Source organism: Aotus nancymaae, unplaced genomic scaffold, assembly GCF_030222135.1.
Source record: "Aotus nancymaae isolate 86718 unplaced genomic scaffold, 86718_ANA_hifiasm-v0.15.2.pri h1tg000041l, whole genome shotgun sequence".
NCBI classification, from domain to species: Eukaryota; Metazoa; Chordata; class Mammalia; order Primates; family Aotidae; genus Aotus; species Aotus nancymaae.
Genome location: NW_026988455.1, coordinates 3,071,219 through 3,085,546, shown reverse-complemented (window position 1 = coordinate 3,085,546; position 14,328 = coordinate 3,071,219). Strand labels below are relative to the sequence as shown.

General features: G+C 45.1%; 1 protein-coding gene across 1 annotated transcript in view; it reads left to right on the top strand.

Annotated features, from left to right (window-relative positions):
* Positions 1-14,328, top strand: part of MYO1E (myosin IE) — a 230,215-nt gene continuing 215,887 nt past the window's right edge. The window contains exon 1 of the mRNA XM_012443130.3: positions 1-103. Within this exon, the coding sequence (XP_012298553.1) occupies positions 101-103 (3 nt within the window). The 5' untranslated portion in view covers positions 1-100. The remainder of the gene's footprint in view (positions 104-14,328) is intronic.

Genomic DNA, 14,328 nt, shown 5'->3' with positions numbered 1-14,328 from the left:
GAGGGGAACCAACTTTTGAAGTTCGCCCAGGAGACTGCGTTCCAGCCCCAGCTCCCCGGCAGCGGGACCCGGCGGAGGCGCGACCGCGGCGCGAGTCACCATGGTGAGTTGGCCGCGCAGCGTCCCGGGACGCCGGACCCGAGGACGGGGCAGGAAGCCCCGGCGCGGGGGCACCCACCTTGGGCGCGCTGCCCGGGGCAGGGGTGGAGAAGGTGGACGCGGGAGCCGGCACGTCGCGAGCTCTGATTTCCTGCCTCTTTCCGTAAACCCGGGCCGGGGGAGAGCGAGTGAGGGGCGGAGGAAAACTTTATTCCAAGTCGCTCTCTGCGTCGCGAAACTTTCTGTGGCCGGGTTGCCATGGCTGCCAGCTGTCGGAAGCCAGGGTGTGGGCGCATCGGCTGCGGGGGGCACGGCGCGGAAGGGGGTCCCCTCCTGCTGCTGGGACGTGGGGGGCGCCGCCGGCAGCGGAGGTGCTCGGGGACTCGCGCCGCAGTAGCTGGTGGCGCCCCCTGCCCTCCCCGCGGCCGTGCCCGCCCCGCCCCGCCTCGCCCCGCCTCGCCTCGCCTGCCGCGGGCACCCTCGCAGCGACTCCCTCTCCTCCCCGCCGCCGCTCCGCCGCCCGGCAGCGCCCGCAGCTGTCCCGCCTGGCAGCGGCACGCGGGCGGGGGCGGTCCCCGGCCTGCCCTGGCGAGGGGCGGTGCAGGCCGCACAAAGGCAGGCGGGGACGCCAGGTAGGACGAACACCTGGCGGCGGGCGGGCTGTCGAGAGCCCGGGCGACCTGGGCGCGGGCGGCGGCCACTCCGACCCGGACCTGTGCCGGGCACCGGACCCGAGGGTCTCCGCGCCCTGGACGCCCAGTAAACACCTCCCGAAGAGGACCTCACCCTTTACCCAGGGCGAGGGGACCGGGGCTTTTCGGGGGTCCAGGGGACGCTTCGCACAGGAAGACGCCCTCGCGAGTTTCTAGTTTGTTGCTCTTTTCCCTTTGGCACTTTGGGAATGTATGGAAGGGGCCCTTTGACTTGAGACTTCTGCTATTCAACTCCCCTGCCCAGCTACACGCCCGTCCCTCCTTGTATAACCTTAGCCACCTCCCTTGGGCTTTGGCGTGGTGTAATTTTCTTTCCTGGGCACAAAAGCAAGGACTCTATTTTGAAGAGATCGGCAGTTCATAAGGAAAAGAAAAATGGATTACAAGGCTTCATAGTTTCCACGCTGCTTCTTTTCAAATAGTCCTGCTTCGGTGGATGATCTCGTCCTTTTCTGGTTTGCTGTTGTTTTCTAATGGCTGTGGAAGGAAAGCCAAGTCAAAATGATAACCAGCACAACACTAATTTAAAAAATCGATATCCCGATGAGCAGCCTGGGGGAGGTGCAGCAGAGGCCCATTGGAACCTGCACGCAAAGCTTAGAAGCCCCCTTGCCGGTGCTGTTTATTGAAAGAATGATTACAACCATCAACGAGAAACCTTTCATCTTCTGTCAAAGCCTGTTTTTTTAATCCAAAATAAGTCACTTTTGCCCCATCTAAGAGAAGATTTTATCTATAAATTTCCTCTTCCAGTTTTAAAGTTTAAGAAGTCAGTCTACTCTACGTTGCTTTTGGACCCCTCCCCTCATCCCAGCAGAGAACCATTCCCATGGGGCATGTGTTTGGGTGAAGCTACCTTACTGGCACCTGGTCTCTTGAACTGAAGCAGTGTGATAATCCTGGTACTTGAGAACTGCTGTAACTATTTTCCATGGGTCAATATTTAAAAAAAAAAAAATCAATGTGTTTATGGCAAGAGCTTAAAGAATCTTACTGAATTTAAATACTTGAGTGGTACTTTGAGGAAATTAACTTCCTGTCAGTTAAACTCAATTTTTCATGCGAACGGACTGAAATGTAGTGTAGGTTGCCTTTTCCGAAACCTGGGACATCATGCTCAGTTCAGCCCCTCTGCACATGAAGTAGATAGGTGGTCAAATGGATGCAGAGAAGGCATGTTTTGGGAAGAGATAGTTCTATCTGAGGACAGGGTGTGACTTACCTATTGATGGGCTCCCTGCCATCTGCACAGATGGGCATGTTGTGTGCCGCCAGGTGACTATCTGTGCATCAGATACGGTTGCTGAGGTCACAATTCACTGATGGAAAAGTTGAAACAGCTGGCTGTCCTGAAATAGGAGATGTGCCATTGATAGATCTACTGGATCCAGAGTGATTTGGCCAAAGTTAATCATTTCTTTCCGGACTTGAAAAACTGTTCATTAGGTATGTGAAGTTGCCTTAGACTAGAACATCATCGTAAATAATCAGAAACTCAAGTTACAAAATTTAATGTTTATGTAAGACTCTGTCAAGCCAAATGACACTTCATTTTCTGTTCCACATCTGCCCAGGCCTGCCCAAGTTGTATCCCTTCAGCTGCTTAGAACAGGAAGGGAAAGGACATTACCTTCTTTGGGTGTGGCTGAAGATTAGCATGGAGACTAAAATTCATCAGAAGGCCTTTGGTGGCCCAGTGCAGTGGCTCACGCCTGTAATCCCAGCACTTTGGAAGGCCAAGGCAGGAGGATCACTTGAGCCCAGGAGTTCAAGACCATTCTGGGTAACATAGTGAGAGACCCTGTTTCAATTAAAAAATTAGAAGAAGAAGAAGAATACCCTTGACTGGGCTGTAGGGAGAGCACCTATACTGTGGACTTCTTCTGTGTGAGTGTGAGTGTGTGTGTGTGTGTGTGTCTTTGTGTCTTTTAGGAAGTCCGGTAGCATAGTAGGAGGGCTCTCCACCTGTACCCAAGGCCCTACTAAGACTCATTCAGTTGTGACTCATAAGGAAAATTGCCCTTTACATTTTCTGACTCATGAACACAATGTACAGCTTGTAGTTCACCTTCCGTCTTCCTCCTGAAAACTTACTTTGGGACACTCTTCTATCTTGAGAAAACTAAGAACATTACCAGGCAATAGTTATTTCTGTCTTTTTCCTTAGGAGACTTGAAGAAGCTTAAAAAAAACCTGCACATCTTTATAATTTAGTGTAGTTTGTTCAGCAGAGCACAAAGAAGATCTCTGTTGACTTTAATCGTAATACACATCTAAGGCTTCCTTCGTAGAATTTGGGCTTACCATCATCTGCAAAACAGATTCTGCTTTCGTGGCCATGACCAGTTTGTAGTCTCTGATAGACTGAAACCCATGGCTGTAAACCTGCTATGTACTTTGGATCCAGAAATTGCGATTCATTTTAATGCAGGGTTTCTGAATTAAATATACAGCAATATTTGAGCAAATCTGAATTGACCATAACCTCAGAAACATGTTCAAGATCTGTCCCCTTTTCCTTACTTGCATATGCTTGTGAGTAAATTGTAGATAGGACACATAAAAATACCCAGGAGTAGACTTACAACCTAGAAATCTGATGGATAGCCGACGATAAGGTAGGTAAGTTCCTTTAGGTGATGACATAGCATGCATTTAGAAAGTCTGGAGGGCATTTCGAATGTTTTCTGGGAAATAACCCACTTTATTTCCACTGATTAGTTTATCAGATTGCTAGGAGTCTCCTAGCCAAAACAACACAATACAGCAAAACAAAACAGGAAAGGAATGGGATCAAGCACATAAAAAGTTTTGATGGAGGCAAAGGGTTAGGGAAATACCTAGAGTCCGGGACATTATCTAGGGACAAGTGTGGGTGGGATATCCTAGTGGGAAATGTTTGACTGCCCAGCCATTTCCCTGGAGAGAAACCGAGTGGGGCAGTGGATGGAGAGGGATGGAGAATTATAAGAAGCAGACATTTACTGAACTTGAAAGTCCCCTCCTCCACACTTTTGCTGAGGACCACAGCTTTGTCAGTGGTTGCAAACTCAAATGTCTTATAATTTGGTAGAGGGAGGCTGGCCTCTAGAGAGTAAATATGGAACACATACCCCATGCAAGGAGGCACCACTACTTGATCCTAGATCATGGTTACATTGACCATATTACCAAATTATTTTATTTTTCAAGAGAAGCTAGAAATTTAGATTTTTATGCTATATCTGCCAGTTCTTATTTTTATTTATTTATTTTGAGACAGAGTTTCACTCTTGTTGCTCAGGCTGGAGTGCAGTGACAAGATCTCGGCTCACTTCAACCTCTGCCTCCCAGGTTCAAGCAGTTCTCCTGCGCAGCCACCTGAGTAGCTGGGATTACAAGCACCCACCACCACGCCCGGCTGATTTTTGTATTTTTAGTAGAGATGGTGTTTCACCGTGTCGGCCAGGTTGGTCTCAAACTCCTGACCTGAGGTGATCCACCCACCTTGGCCTCCCAAAGTCCTGGGATGATAGGTGTGAGCCACCATGCCTAGCTTCTGCCAATTTTTATATGTATTTGATCATCTCAAGGGCCAAACGCACCTGCAGGTTAGCTGTTTGCAGCCACTTTATTGTTAGTTTTAATGTGGTGTCCCTCTGTGAACCACAGTGCTTCTTCCCATTCAGTCACCAGCAAGAACGTCTGAACATTCACTACATACCCAGTAGTGGCATTTGATTTTTACTGATACATCCACACCTTCCTACCGGGTCTCCCTAAAGAGAGGGAGTTGCCTGATATTTTCAGCAGATGCAATCTCTAAGCTACTAAAACAGGGAAAATGTGCATCCAGCTGCTACTATTTAGAGCTATCTAAACACCAGGGTAGGTTGAGTCCACCAGTGGTGAGGCTGCAAATTGAGCTTTTCTCTTTCTTACCCTTCAATCCGGTCCTCCACTGAAAATGCCGTGGCCTCCAATGTCACATGATGGACTTTCCCCCCCGCCCCCCACTCCTTTCTCAATTGAATCTGATGAATTTGAGGTCTGTTTCAGGAGTTATCCTTAGGGTTAGATAATGAGCAGCGGGAGGACTCTGAATAACTTGGAATACAACATTTTGCTTCTGTGGCTAGTGTTGGCATGTCATGAGCTTCTGTGAGACTCAGTGAAAGATAACATATAGTGCCTTGCTTTTTCCTGATGAGATAAATACGGGGCCTTATTATTTGTTAGGAATTTGAGAAAGCTCTTTTATCTGCTTCAAAAAGCAGAAATATTTTAAATATTCTATGTAAGTGCAAGGTATTATAAGCTTAGTGGTAGGATATACAGGCATTATGTACAGTCATGCTTTTCCAAGTTTGAGTCTACTTTTTTTTTTTTTGCAAAAACGCAGCAACTTGTAATTTTACTAGTCTGTAATTAAAATGTTTGTTAATGGTGAGTTTTTAATTTTTTTTCTCACCATGCTGAGACTTGATATTTACAGAATAAATAAGGGTTAAAGGTTAGATGCCAGAGGTATTAAAATAAACATCACAGCCTTATAAGCACATTCTGTTATAGTGGTGAACAAATTGTGTTTTGAATTTCAGTTTCAGAATTTATGTTGGCAGAGACAAAAGGTTTTGGGGCATCCTAGCAAAGTATTTTTTTTTTTTTTTAACATATATTTGGGACAGCCACACTTGAGAGAAGTACAACTATAAAAGCCAGCCCTAACATAGTGATACTGACTTTGACAAGCCATAGAACTTAAACTGTACATGTGAATGAAGTTGGCCCTCCCTTCTGAGTTACCACCATGAGAATGATGTCATTGTCATTGTTCAAAGCACTTTTGAACGGTCATTTATGAGCTATGTAATAAAACTTACTTTTTGCTGGGTGTGGTGGCTCAGGCCTTTACCAAAAAAAAAAAAAATTAAAAATTAGCCAGGCGTGGTGGCATGCACTGTAGTCCCAGCTTCTTGGGAGGCTGGTGGGAGGATTTCTTGAACTCAGGGGTTCAAGTATGCAGTGAGCTATGACTTTGGCACTGCAGCCTGGGTGAGACAAAGGGGAGGGGGTAGAAAGCATGAGAGAGAGAGAGAGAGAGAGAGAGGAGGAAGAGGGGAGGGGGAGGAAAGAAAGAAAGAGACAGAACTGGTCCCCATGGCTCATGCCTGTAATCCCAGCACTTTGGGAGGCCCGAGGCAGGAGAATCACTTGATCCTGGGAGGTGGAGGTTGCAGTGAGATGAGATTGTGCCATTGCACTCCAGCCTGGGCAACAAGAACAAAACTCCGTCTCAAAAAAAAAAAAAAAAAAAAAGGGGAGGAAAAAGGGAAGAAGAAGAAAGGAGGGGAGGATCTTCTATTTTTTATTTTGATTTTTTTACTTCCTTTATGGCTTAAAATGGTAGTGCCCTGTGTGATCATTCCTATTACTCACTAGACTTTGTACCAGGTCCCTCTCAGCTGTTTCCAGAAGTTACGTTCTGCCTCAAAGTCTGAACAATTAGCCTCACTAAAGATAGCAGTATCCAGCACATTCCTCTTTCCCAGAATAAGTGTTAAGTACTGCTCTGAAGGGGGCACACTTTCTTGGGTCTTTTGATCTGTGATAATGTTTGTTACAAATTCATTCACAGCACTTAATTATCATATACTACATTGTAGAAAGTAAAACGTAGGCAACATTATAGAAAGCCCAGAAGAGAGCTTAAGAGTTCTATCCTAAATCCATTTGTTAACTTCCTAGAGAGATCTAGAGAGGTTAAATGATTTCCAAAGTCTCATAGCTAGTTTTTAGCTGAGCTGGTGCCAGAATCCAAGTTAGATCTGATCCAATGCAGATCTAACCTTATTAGATCCCAGTCTCATAAGATTTTTTTTACCAAACAGTGGTGGAAATAGAGACTAATTCCTTAAGGATCTGGATGTGACCAGGTAGTTTTTTTTCTGGGACTTTTCAAGAAAGTTAGCTTACAGGTGGAAGATTATTTTTGCTTCATTACTGTACTAATTTCATTATAATAAATTTAGAAGAATTCACCCATAGTACCACCACACCCTAACAGTAATTATTTTTGTCTTTGGGTTTCCTTTCAGTCTGTTCAAACTCACTGTTTTTTTGTTTGTCTGTTTGTTTTTCTTGAGATGGAGTCTCACTCTGTTATCCAGGCTGGATGTAGTGCAGTGGCACGATCTCAGCTCACTGCAACCTCTGCCTCCCATGTTCAAGCAATTATTTTGCTTCAACCTCCCGAGTAGCTGGGATCACAGGTATGTGCCACCATGCCTAGCTAATTTTTTTATTTTTAGTAGAGATGGGGCTTCACCATGTTGGCCAGGCTGGTCTTGAACTGCTGGCCTCAAGTGATCCACTTGCCTCACCCTCCCAAAGTGTGGGATTATAGGGGTTGAGCCACCGTACCCAGCCTCAAATACATTTTTTTTTTTTGAGATGGAGTCTGGCTCTGTTGCCCAGGCTGGAGTGCAGTGGCGAAATCTCAGCTCACTGCAACCTCTGCCTCCCAGGTTCAAGTGATTCTCCTGCCTCAGTCTCCCAAGTACCTGGGACTACAGGCACGTGCCAACATGCCCAGTTAATTTTTTTTGTATTTTTAATAGAGACAGGGTTTCACCATGTTAGCCAGGGTGGTCTCGATTTCCTGACTTCGTAATCTGCCTGCCTCGGCCTCCCAAAGTGCTGGGATTACAGGCGTGAGCCACCACACCTGGCCCAAACACATTGTTTTTATGTGGTTATAATTATGGGGCAGATAAACAATTTGTGCTCTGTATTTTTCCACTTGTTTCAGAAACACTTTTTCTTAATCAGCATATTTGTTATATTTTGGTGGCAGTATTATAATCCCATGTAGCCTGATTACCCACTGTGTGCCATAGCTGTAGAGACTTCCTCCAGAAGTGTGTACGGGGGAGAGTTCTTCCACTCACTACAACTGCTGTGGTCATAATGGGCTGCTTAACCTTCTTTGGCTCCTGAGACATGAAGCCCCCTCTTTAGGTGAGCCTGGGATGCATACTCCACACTCCCAGGTTCTAGCCCAAAGTTGCCTGCCATTGGTGCTCCCCCTGGATTCTGGCGTGGACACTCAAATATGTGGTACCAGTGGTACTCAGACCACTGGGTCTTCCTTGGCAGATATGAGTGGTCCTACCAGAGAAATGGAGTAGTTAGAGATGGAGAGCTTTGAACCCCAAAGTAGAGAAGACACTGCCATGGCAAAGGAGGTCAGCATACAGCCTTGGTGAATTAGGGCCTGACACAGTGGCTGAGGCCTGTAATCCCAGCACTTTGGGAGGCTGAGGAGGGTGGATCACTTGAGGTCGGGAGTTTGAGACCAACCTGGCCAACATGTTGAAACCCCTGTCTCTACTAAAAATACAAAAAAGTTACCCAGGTGGAGAGGGTGCCTGTAATCCCAGCTACTGAGGAGGCTGAGACAGGAGAATTGCTTGAACATGGTAGGTGGTGGTTGCAGTGAACTGAGATCACGCCACTGCACTCCAGTCTGCGCGGCAGAGCAAGATTCCGTCTCAAAAAAGACGAATTAGGCTCTGCCTCTGCTTACGAGAAGCTCTCCGTGTAGTGGCGAAGTGGTAACAAGAGGCTTCCATGTACGTGATTTCATTTCATTCTAGCACCAGTGTTGGCTTCTCTTGCCATTTTACAGGTAAGAAAATCAAAGTGTGGTGACGGAAAGGGAATTATTCAGGGCCACGCAATTTGTATGTAACCAACCAGATCTGCTAATTCCATGCTCTTTCCAAAGCAATTCAATAAATTCAAGTATTTGTATACTATTTCATTATTTCACATACTCCTTAGGGAAGGTAAGGCTGATAGAAAATAATCAATTTTGGTTGATTTTATTCAGTAATACCAGGGTGGAATAATTTAGAGTTAAGAACATTGTCTGTATGAGTAGTAGTGGTCTGAGTTTTAATTTCCTTGCTTTGGGACTTTACCATAGAGACTACGAGATGTCATAGTAAAAGGAAGCATAAAAGTAAAAGAAAGTCATACTAGAAGGCTCACTAAGATTAAAAAAATAGAAAATAGAAAAATGAGATAACGACAGATTTAGCTGTTTAATTCTTATATACATCAGAGAAAACAACAACAAAATTAGAATATCACATTGTTATTCTCTTAGTAATTTCTTTGGTGTGACCAGCATTTGATGTTGACAGCAATTTAGGATAACATTACATGGTAACAGAATGTTTTGGACGGTATTATCTGATTCTAAGAAATTAAAAAAAAAAAGGGGGGGGGGAAGGGCTATTTTTAGTGTCCTGGGAAGATGCAGACCTTATAGAAAATTTTAGATTTGAATGTAGAAGCATCTAATAAACTTTTTTTTTTTTTTTTTTTTTTTTTTGAGATGGATTCTTGCTCTCTTGCCAGGCTGGAGTTTGTGCTGTGTCCTGTACCTCCCAGGTTCAAGAGATTCCCCTACCTCAGCCTCCCAAGTAGCCGGGACTACAGGCACACACTACCACGCGTGGCTAATTTTTTTGTATTTAATAGAGACGGGGTTTCACCACGTTGGCCAGGATGATCTCAATCTCCTGACCTCCTGATCCACCCACCTCCGTCTCCCAAGGTGCTGGGATTACAGGCTTGAGCCACTGCGCCTGGCCACTATTTCAAGAGTATAAGTAAAGGATAGCTTCCTTTAAGGCTTGGGAATGTTATAATGCAGAAATACGCACCAATGCAAAATGATGACAATGCTCTTTTCCCCCATCAGATTATCAGAGACTCCTAACATTTGGATGGGGGAATGTCCTGAGATCCTCTGAGAACGTGTAGGAGGCTACTTACCTGACAGTGTTTATAATAACAAACATTCCACAGATCATGAGAACAAACAAAACAGGAAGAATTTAAATGTTCATTAGAAGAGAAATACATGTGGCTTATATGATAATATGATATCAATATGGATAGGTCTCACAAGGGTAGTGTTTGGTGAAGCAGCAAGTTGTAGAAAGATGCATATCTGAAACCATTGAAGAAAAATGTCAAAAACACAAGACTATATATATAAATTGGGGGTCTATACATTTATTTGTGTATATATGTAAATATATATATGTGTGTATGTGTATTATTTTAAAAATACAGGCCAGCGTGGTGGCTCATGCTTGTAATCTTAGTGCTTTAGGAGGCCGAGGTGGATGGATCACCTGAGGTCAGGACTTTGAGACCAGCCTGGCCAACATGGTGAAACCCCATCTCTACTAAAAACACAAAAATTACCTGGGTGTGGTGGCATGTACCTGTAATCCTAGTTACTCGGGAGGCTGAGGAAGGAGAATCGCTTGAACCAGGAGGCAGAGGTTGCAGTGAGCCGAGATCGTGCCACTGCACTCCAGCCTGAGGGACACAGCAAGACTACATCTCAAAAAAAAAAAAAAAAAAAAAATATATATATATATATATATATACACACACACACACACACCCCTACACACACACACACACACACAGACTAGAAAGTGTGCATACATATACATATGTGTGTATACACACACACACACACTAGAAAGATCCATACCAAGTTCAAAATACTGAAGGGGGAAAGAGAAAAGGGAGACGACTGAGTCAGTAAAGTTTTATTTGCTTTATATATAGAAAAATTCAAAGCAAAAATATGAAATATTATAGGCAGTGTGTACATATATATTTCTTTGTTATTCTCTGTAGTTTTAACATCTTTTCTCAGTTTAGAAGAAAAAATGCATATAAATACAATTCTTCATTTAATTTCAGAAGCTTTATAAACCCCTGAAGCCCATATAGTCGTAGCATTCCAAAAATTACAACAAACATTGTTGTGAAATGAGTATTAGGGAGTGTGGTCAATTTTGGATCTATGTCAGGTTGTTCTAATGACAGTTGACATACAATCACATCAATGGTGAGTCCCACTGACTGTTGTGTAAAGAGCCAGTAGGCGATATGTCCCCTGATGTTCAGTACATCTTAGCTCTGCTTAGTCACCTTTTCTTGTGTTAACTTTTAGTGTGACAGACATTTAAAGTAACTTTAAATGTTTATTCTTTCTCATGATTTTGTGCACTGGCTGGGCAGTTCTGGTCTCAGCTGGTTCATCCAATGCCTGTGGTCAGCTAGTGGCTTGGCTGGGAATATATGATGTAGGGTGGCCTCCCTCACATGTCTGGTAATTGGTCCAGTCTCAGCTGGGGCCATGGGATGGCTTGGCCATGTATCTCTTGTCACAACAGGCTAGCTCTGGCTTGTTTACATAGTAGTGGTCACACCACAGGGTTCCTAAGAACAGCAAGAGTACAAGCTCCAGTGTACACACATTTTCAACCTCTGCTTGCATCATGCTTGGTATTAATCCCATTGGCCAAAGCAAGTCACACTGTCAGGTCTAGAGTCATTGTGGAAGAGTCAGAGGGTCAGATACCATTCCCCACCCTCAGCCTTTTCTGTCAGCTTCCTACACTGAGTAAATACTCGCTGATCCCCTGAACCCCTGTGTGTGACAGTTCGACAAAAGCTACCATGGCTCCTGCCCTGTCTGCTGCTGTTTTCCCAAGGCATGAAGAATTGGAGCTGAAGTCCTTTTATTTTGATGGAGACTCAGTCTGATTCTAAAAATGCGATCTTTAGTTGGAGAAAAAGGGCAGAAACTAACAACAAGAAGAAAAATTGTTTTCTACCTGCTAAAGGCTGCTTTACAAAAATAACAAACATTTTACATTAAGTCCGAAGTTGGAGACCAGTGAATCATGCCAAACCTTGCTGGGCTCAATGGCCTGCTGGACAGAAAGGGAACACAGGCCTTCCAAGGTGGGGAGAATAGTCCTTGCTGCCCAATTCCTCATTTTCACACACCTCTGAGCTGTCCATGTGAAGAAAGACATTCCTCATACAGACAAAAATTCTTTCTTTCCCCTTGGTTGAAAGTCATGTCTTTTGGACTGTAAGATGATGCTCACAATAACACTGTATCAATTCCATATTCTGTGAGCCACAGACTGTGCTGTCTGTGGACTCCTCAAGATGTGAATCGAGTAGGATTAATTTAGCTTCGTGCCCAGGACTTGCACAGGACATGAAAAATTCCTTAACCTACTGATCTTTCACTTGGACTCTCTGTCTCTGCCTCTCAATCAAAAATTTTAAACTACATAAGTGGAGAGAAAAACGAATCCCTCAACTTCAACAATTGACAACTCATGACCACTCTTGTTTTCACTGCTCTTATCTTCTTCCCCTGGTTTCTTTCGAAGCAAATCCTAGATAGCATACCATTTCACCCATAAATATCTCCATATTATATTGGCTTTCAAATAGAGCAAAGCTAGGCACTAACTGCTCATTAAAGAAGAGATATACTCAGAACGAAAACAAATAGCTTCCCTTTACCTTTTAATAGGAGTGGCTTTGTTTTATAGAATGATGTAGGCATCTCCAGCCACTGAGGGGGACTTCTTCAAGCTTGGCCCGGTCTTATCCACAGAAGGATTTGGCAGTGATATCTTGGCATTTGCAGTCTTAGTGTACAGGACAGCATTGGTTCCCGCCGTACAGTCTCAGCTCTACCGAGGCACTACTCATATGTACCTGTATCATGGTAATGGTTGTAGAAAATAACCTCCCACCCCGCCCTCCCGCCTGCTCTCCCTCCCTCCCTCCCTCCCTTCTTTCCTCCCTCCCTCCCTTCCTTCCTTCCTCTTTTTAGAGATAAGGTCTTGCTGTGTTCCCCAGGGTGGTCTCAAACTCCTGCCTCAAGTGATCCTCCCATCTCGGCCTCCCAAAGTGCTGGGATTACAGATGTGAGCCACTGCACCCAGCATCCTTCTTTTTTGACGGGGTCTTGTTCTGTCATCCAGGCTGAAGTGCAGTGGTGTGATCTTGTCTCACTGCAGCCTCAATCTCCAGGGCTCAAGAGATCCTCTCATCTCAGCCTCTAGAGTATGTGGGACTACAGGCATGAGCTGCCATGCCTAGCTAATTTAAAAAATATATATACATATTTTATATATATATTTATGTGTGTATATATATATTTTTATGTAGATATATATATATAGTAGAGACAGGGTCTTGCTATGTTCCTCAGGCTGGTCCAGAACTCCTGGCCTCCAGTGATCCTCCTGCCTTGGCAACCCAAAGTGCTGGGATTACAAATGTGAGCTATTGTGCCCAGCCTTGTTTCTCTGAGTGACCAAATACCTTTAAATATAGTATGTCAAGATGAGAAGTATCTTGGAGACCACTTCCAACGTAGTCTGTGAAAATGTTTGTGTCCATGTTCATTCTTATGTGAATTTTTTCCTAGGAAAAAGATTCATAAATCCCTACTGTGGCTCACGGTCGCCCCAGGTGACCTTTTAAGGTTCAGAGAATTGCAGTGGCCTGACCTAGGTCCCTCAGTTACCTGGCAAGTTAATAGCAGAGTTGTCCCTAGAATACAAGTCTCTTGACCCACAGTTCAGGAATTATGGTTTTAAACCTGCTTTTACTGGAAATGTTTGAAAATCAAACATTCTAGAGTATTAGAAGGTAGGTTGAAAGTGGTAAATTCTCCTGTGATCACAAAGAAAAATGCATCCAATACAGACTCCAAATAAATATAAGTTAGGGACATAAGGTTTTTACTTTATATAAATAATTAAAAACTCATTATTTTCCTGGTGAGGCTACATTGATATTAATTGTAAAATTAGTATTTAATAGTTGAAGGCACATAAGGAAGAAATTGTTGGGCTTTAATATCTGGACTCTGGAGCAGATTTCTGTGCTTTGTTTCTATGATCTAGAACTAGGGCTTGGGGTGGCCTTTTCCTTCTAGCTCTTTCTCTCACACACCCCAAACACATCCTCCAACTAGTGTTCTTTTCTTTCCCCACAAGGCCTCTTGCCCATCCTCTCCTTGAAGCATCTATCTGAACTTGGAAAGGATGAGGAGAGCTGGAGAAGGCAGGAGACATAGTTTGCACCTGCTGAGAAGTAAGGAAACGTAACTAAGGCTACCAAATGAAAGGTAGCTCCTCCTCCTCCTCCCCTCCTCCTCCTCCTTCCCTCCTCCTCCCCTCCTCCTCCTCCTTCCCTCCTCCTCCTCCTCCCCTCCTCCTCCTCCTCTCCTCCTCCTCCTTCCCTCCTCCTCCTCCTTCCCTCCTCCTCCTTCCCTCCTCCTCCTCTTCCTCCCCTCCTCCTCTTCCCCTCTTCCATCCCTCTTCCTCCTTCCCTCCTCCTCCTCCCCTCCTCCTCCTCCTCCCCTCCTCCTCCTCCCCTCCTCCTCCTCCTCCCCTCCTCCTCCTCCTCCCCTCCTCCTCCCCTCCTCCTCCTCCTCCCCTCCTCCTCCTCCCCTCCTCCTCCTCCCCTCCTCCTCCTTCTCCCCTCCTCCTCCCCTCCTCCTCCCCTCCTCCTCCTCCCCTCCTCCATCCCTCCTCATCCTTCCCTCCTCCTCCTCCCCTCCTCCTCCTTCTCCCCTCCTCCTCCCCTCCTCCTCCCCTCCTCCTCCTCCCCTCCT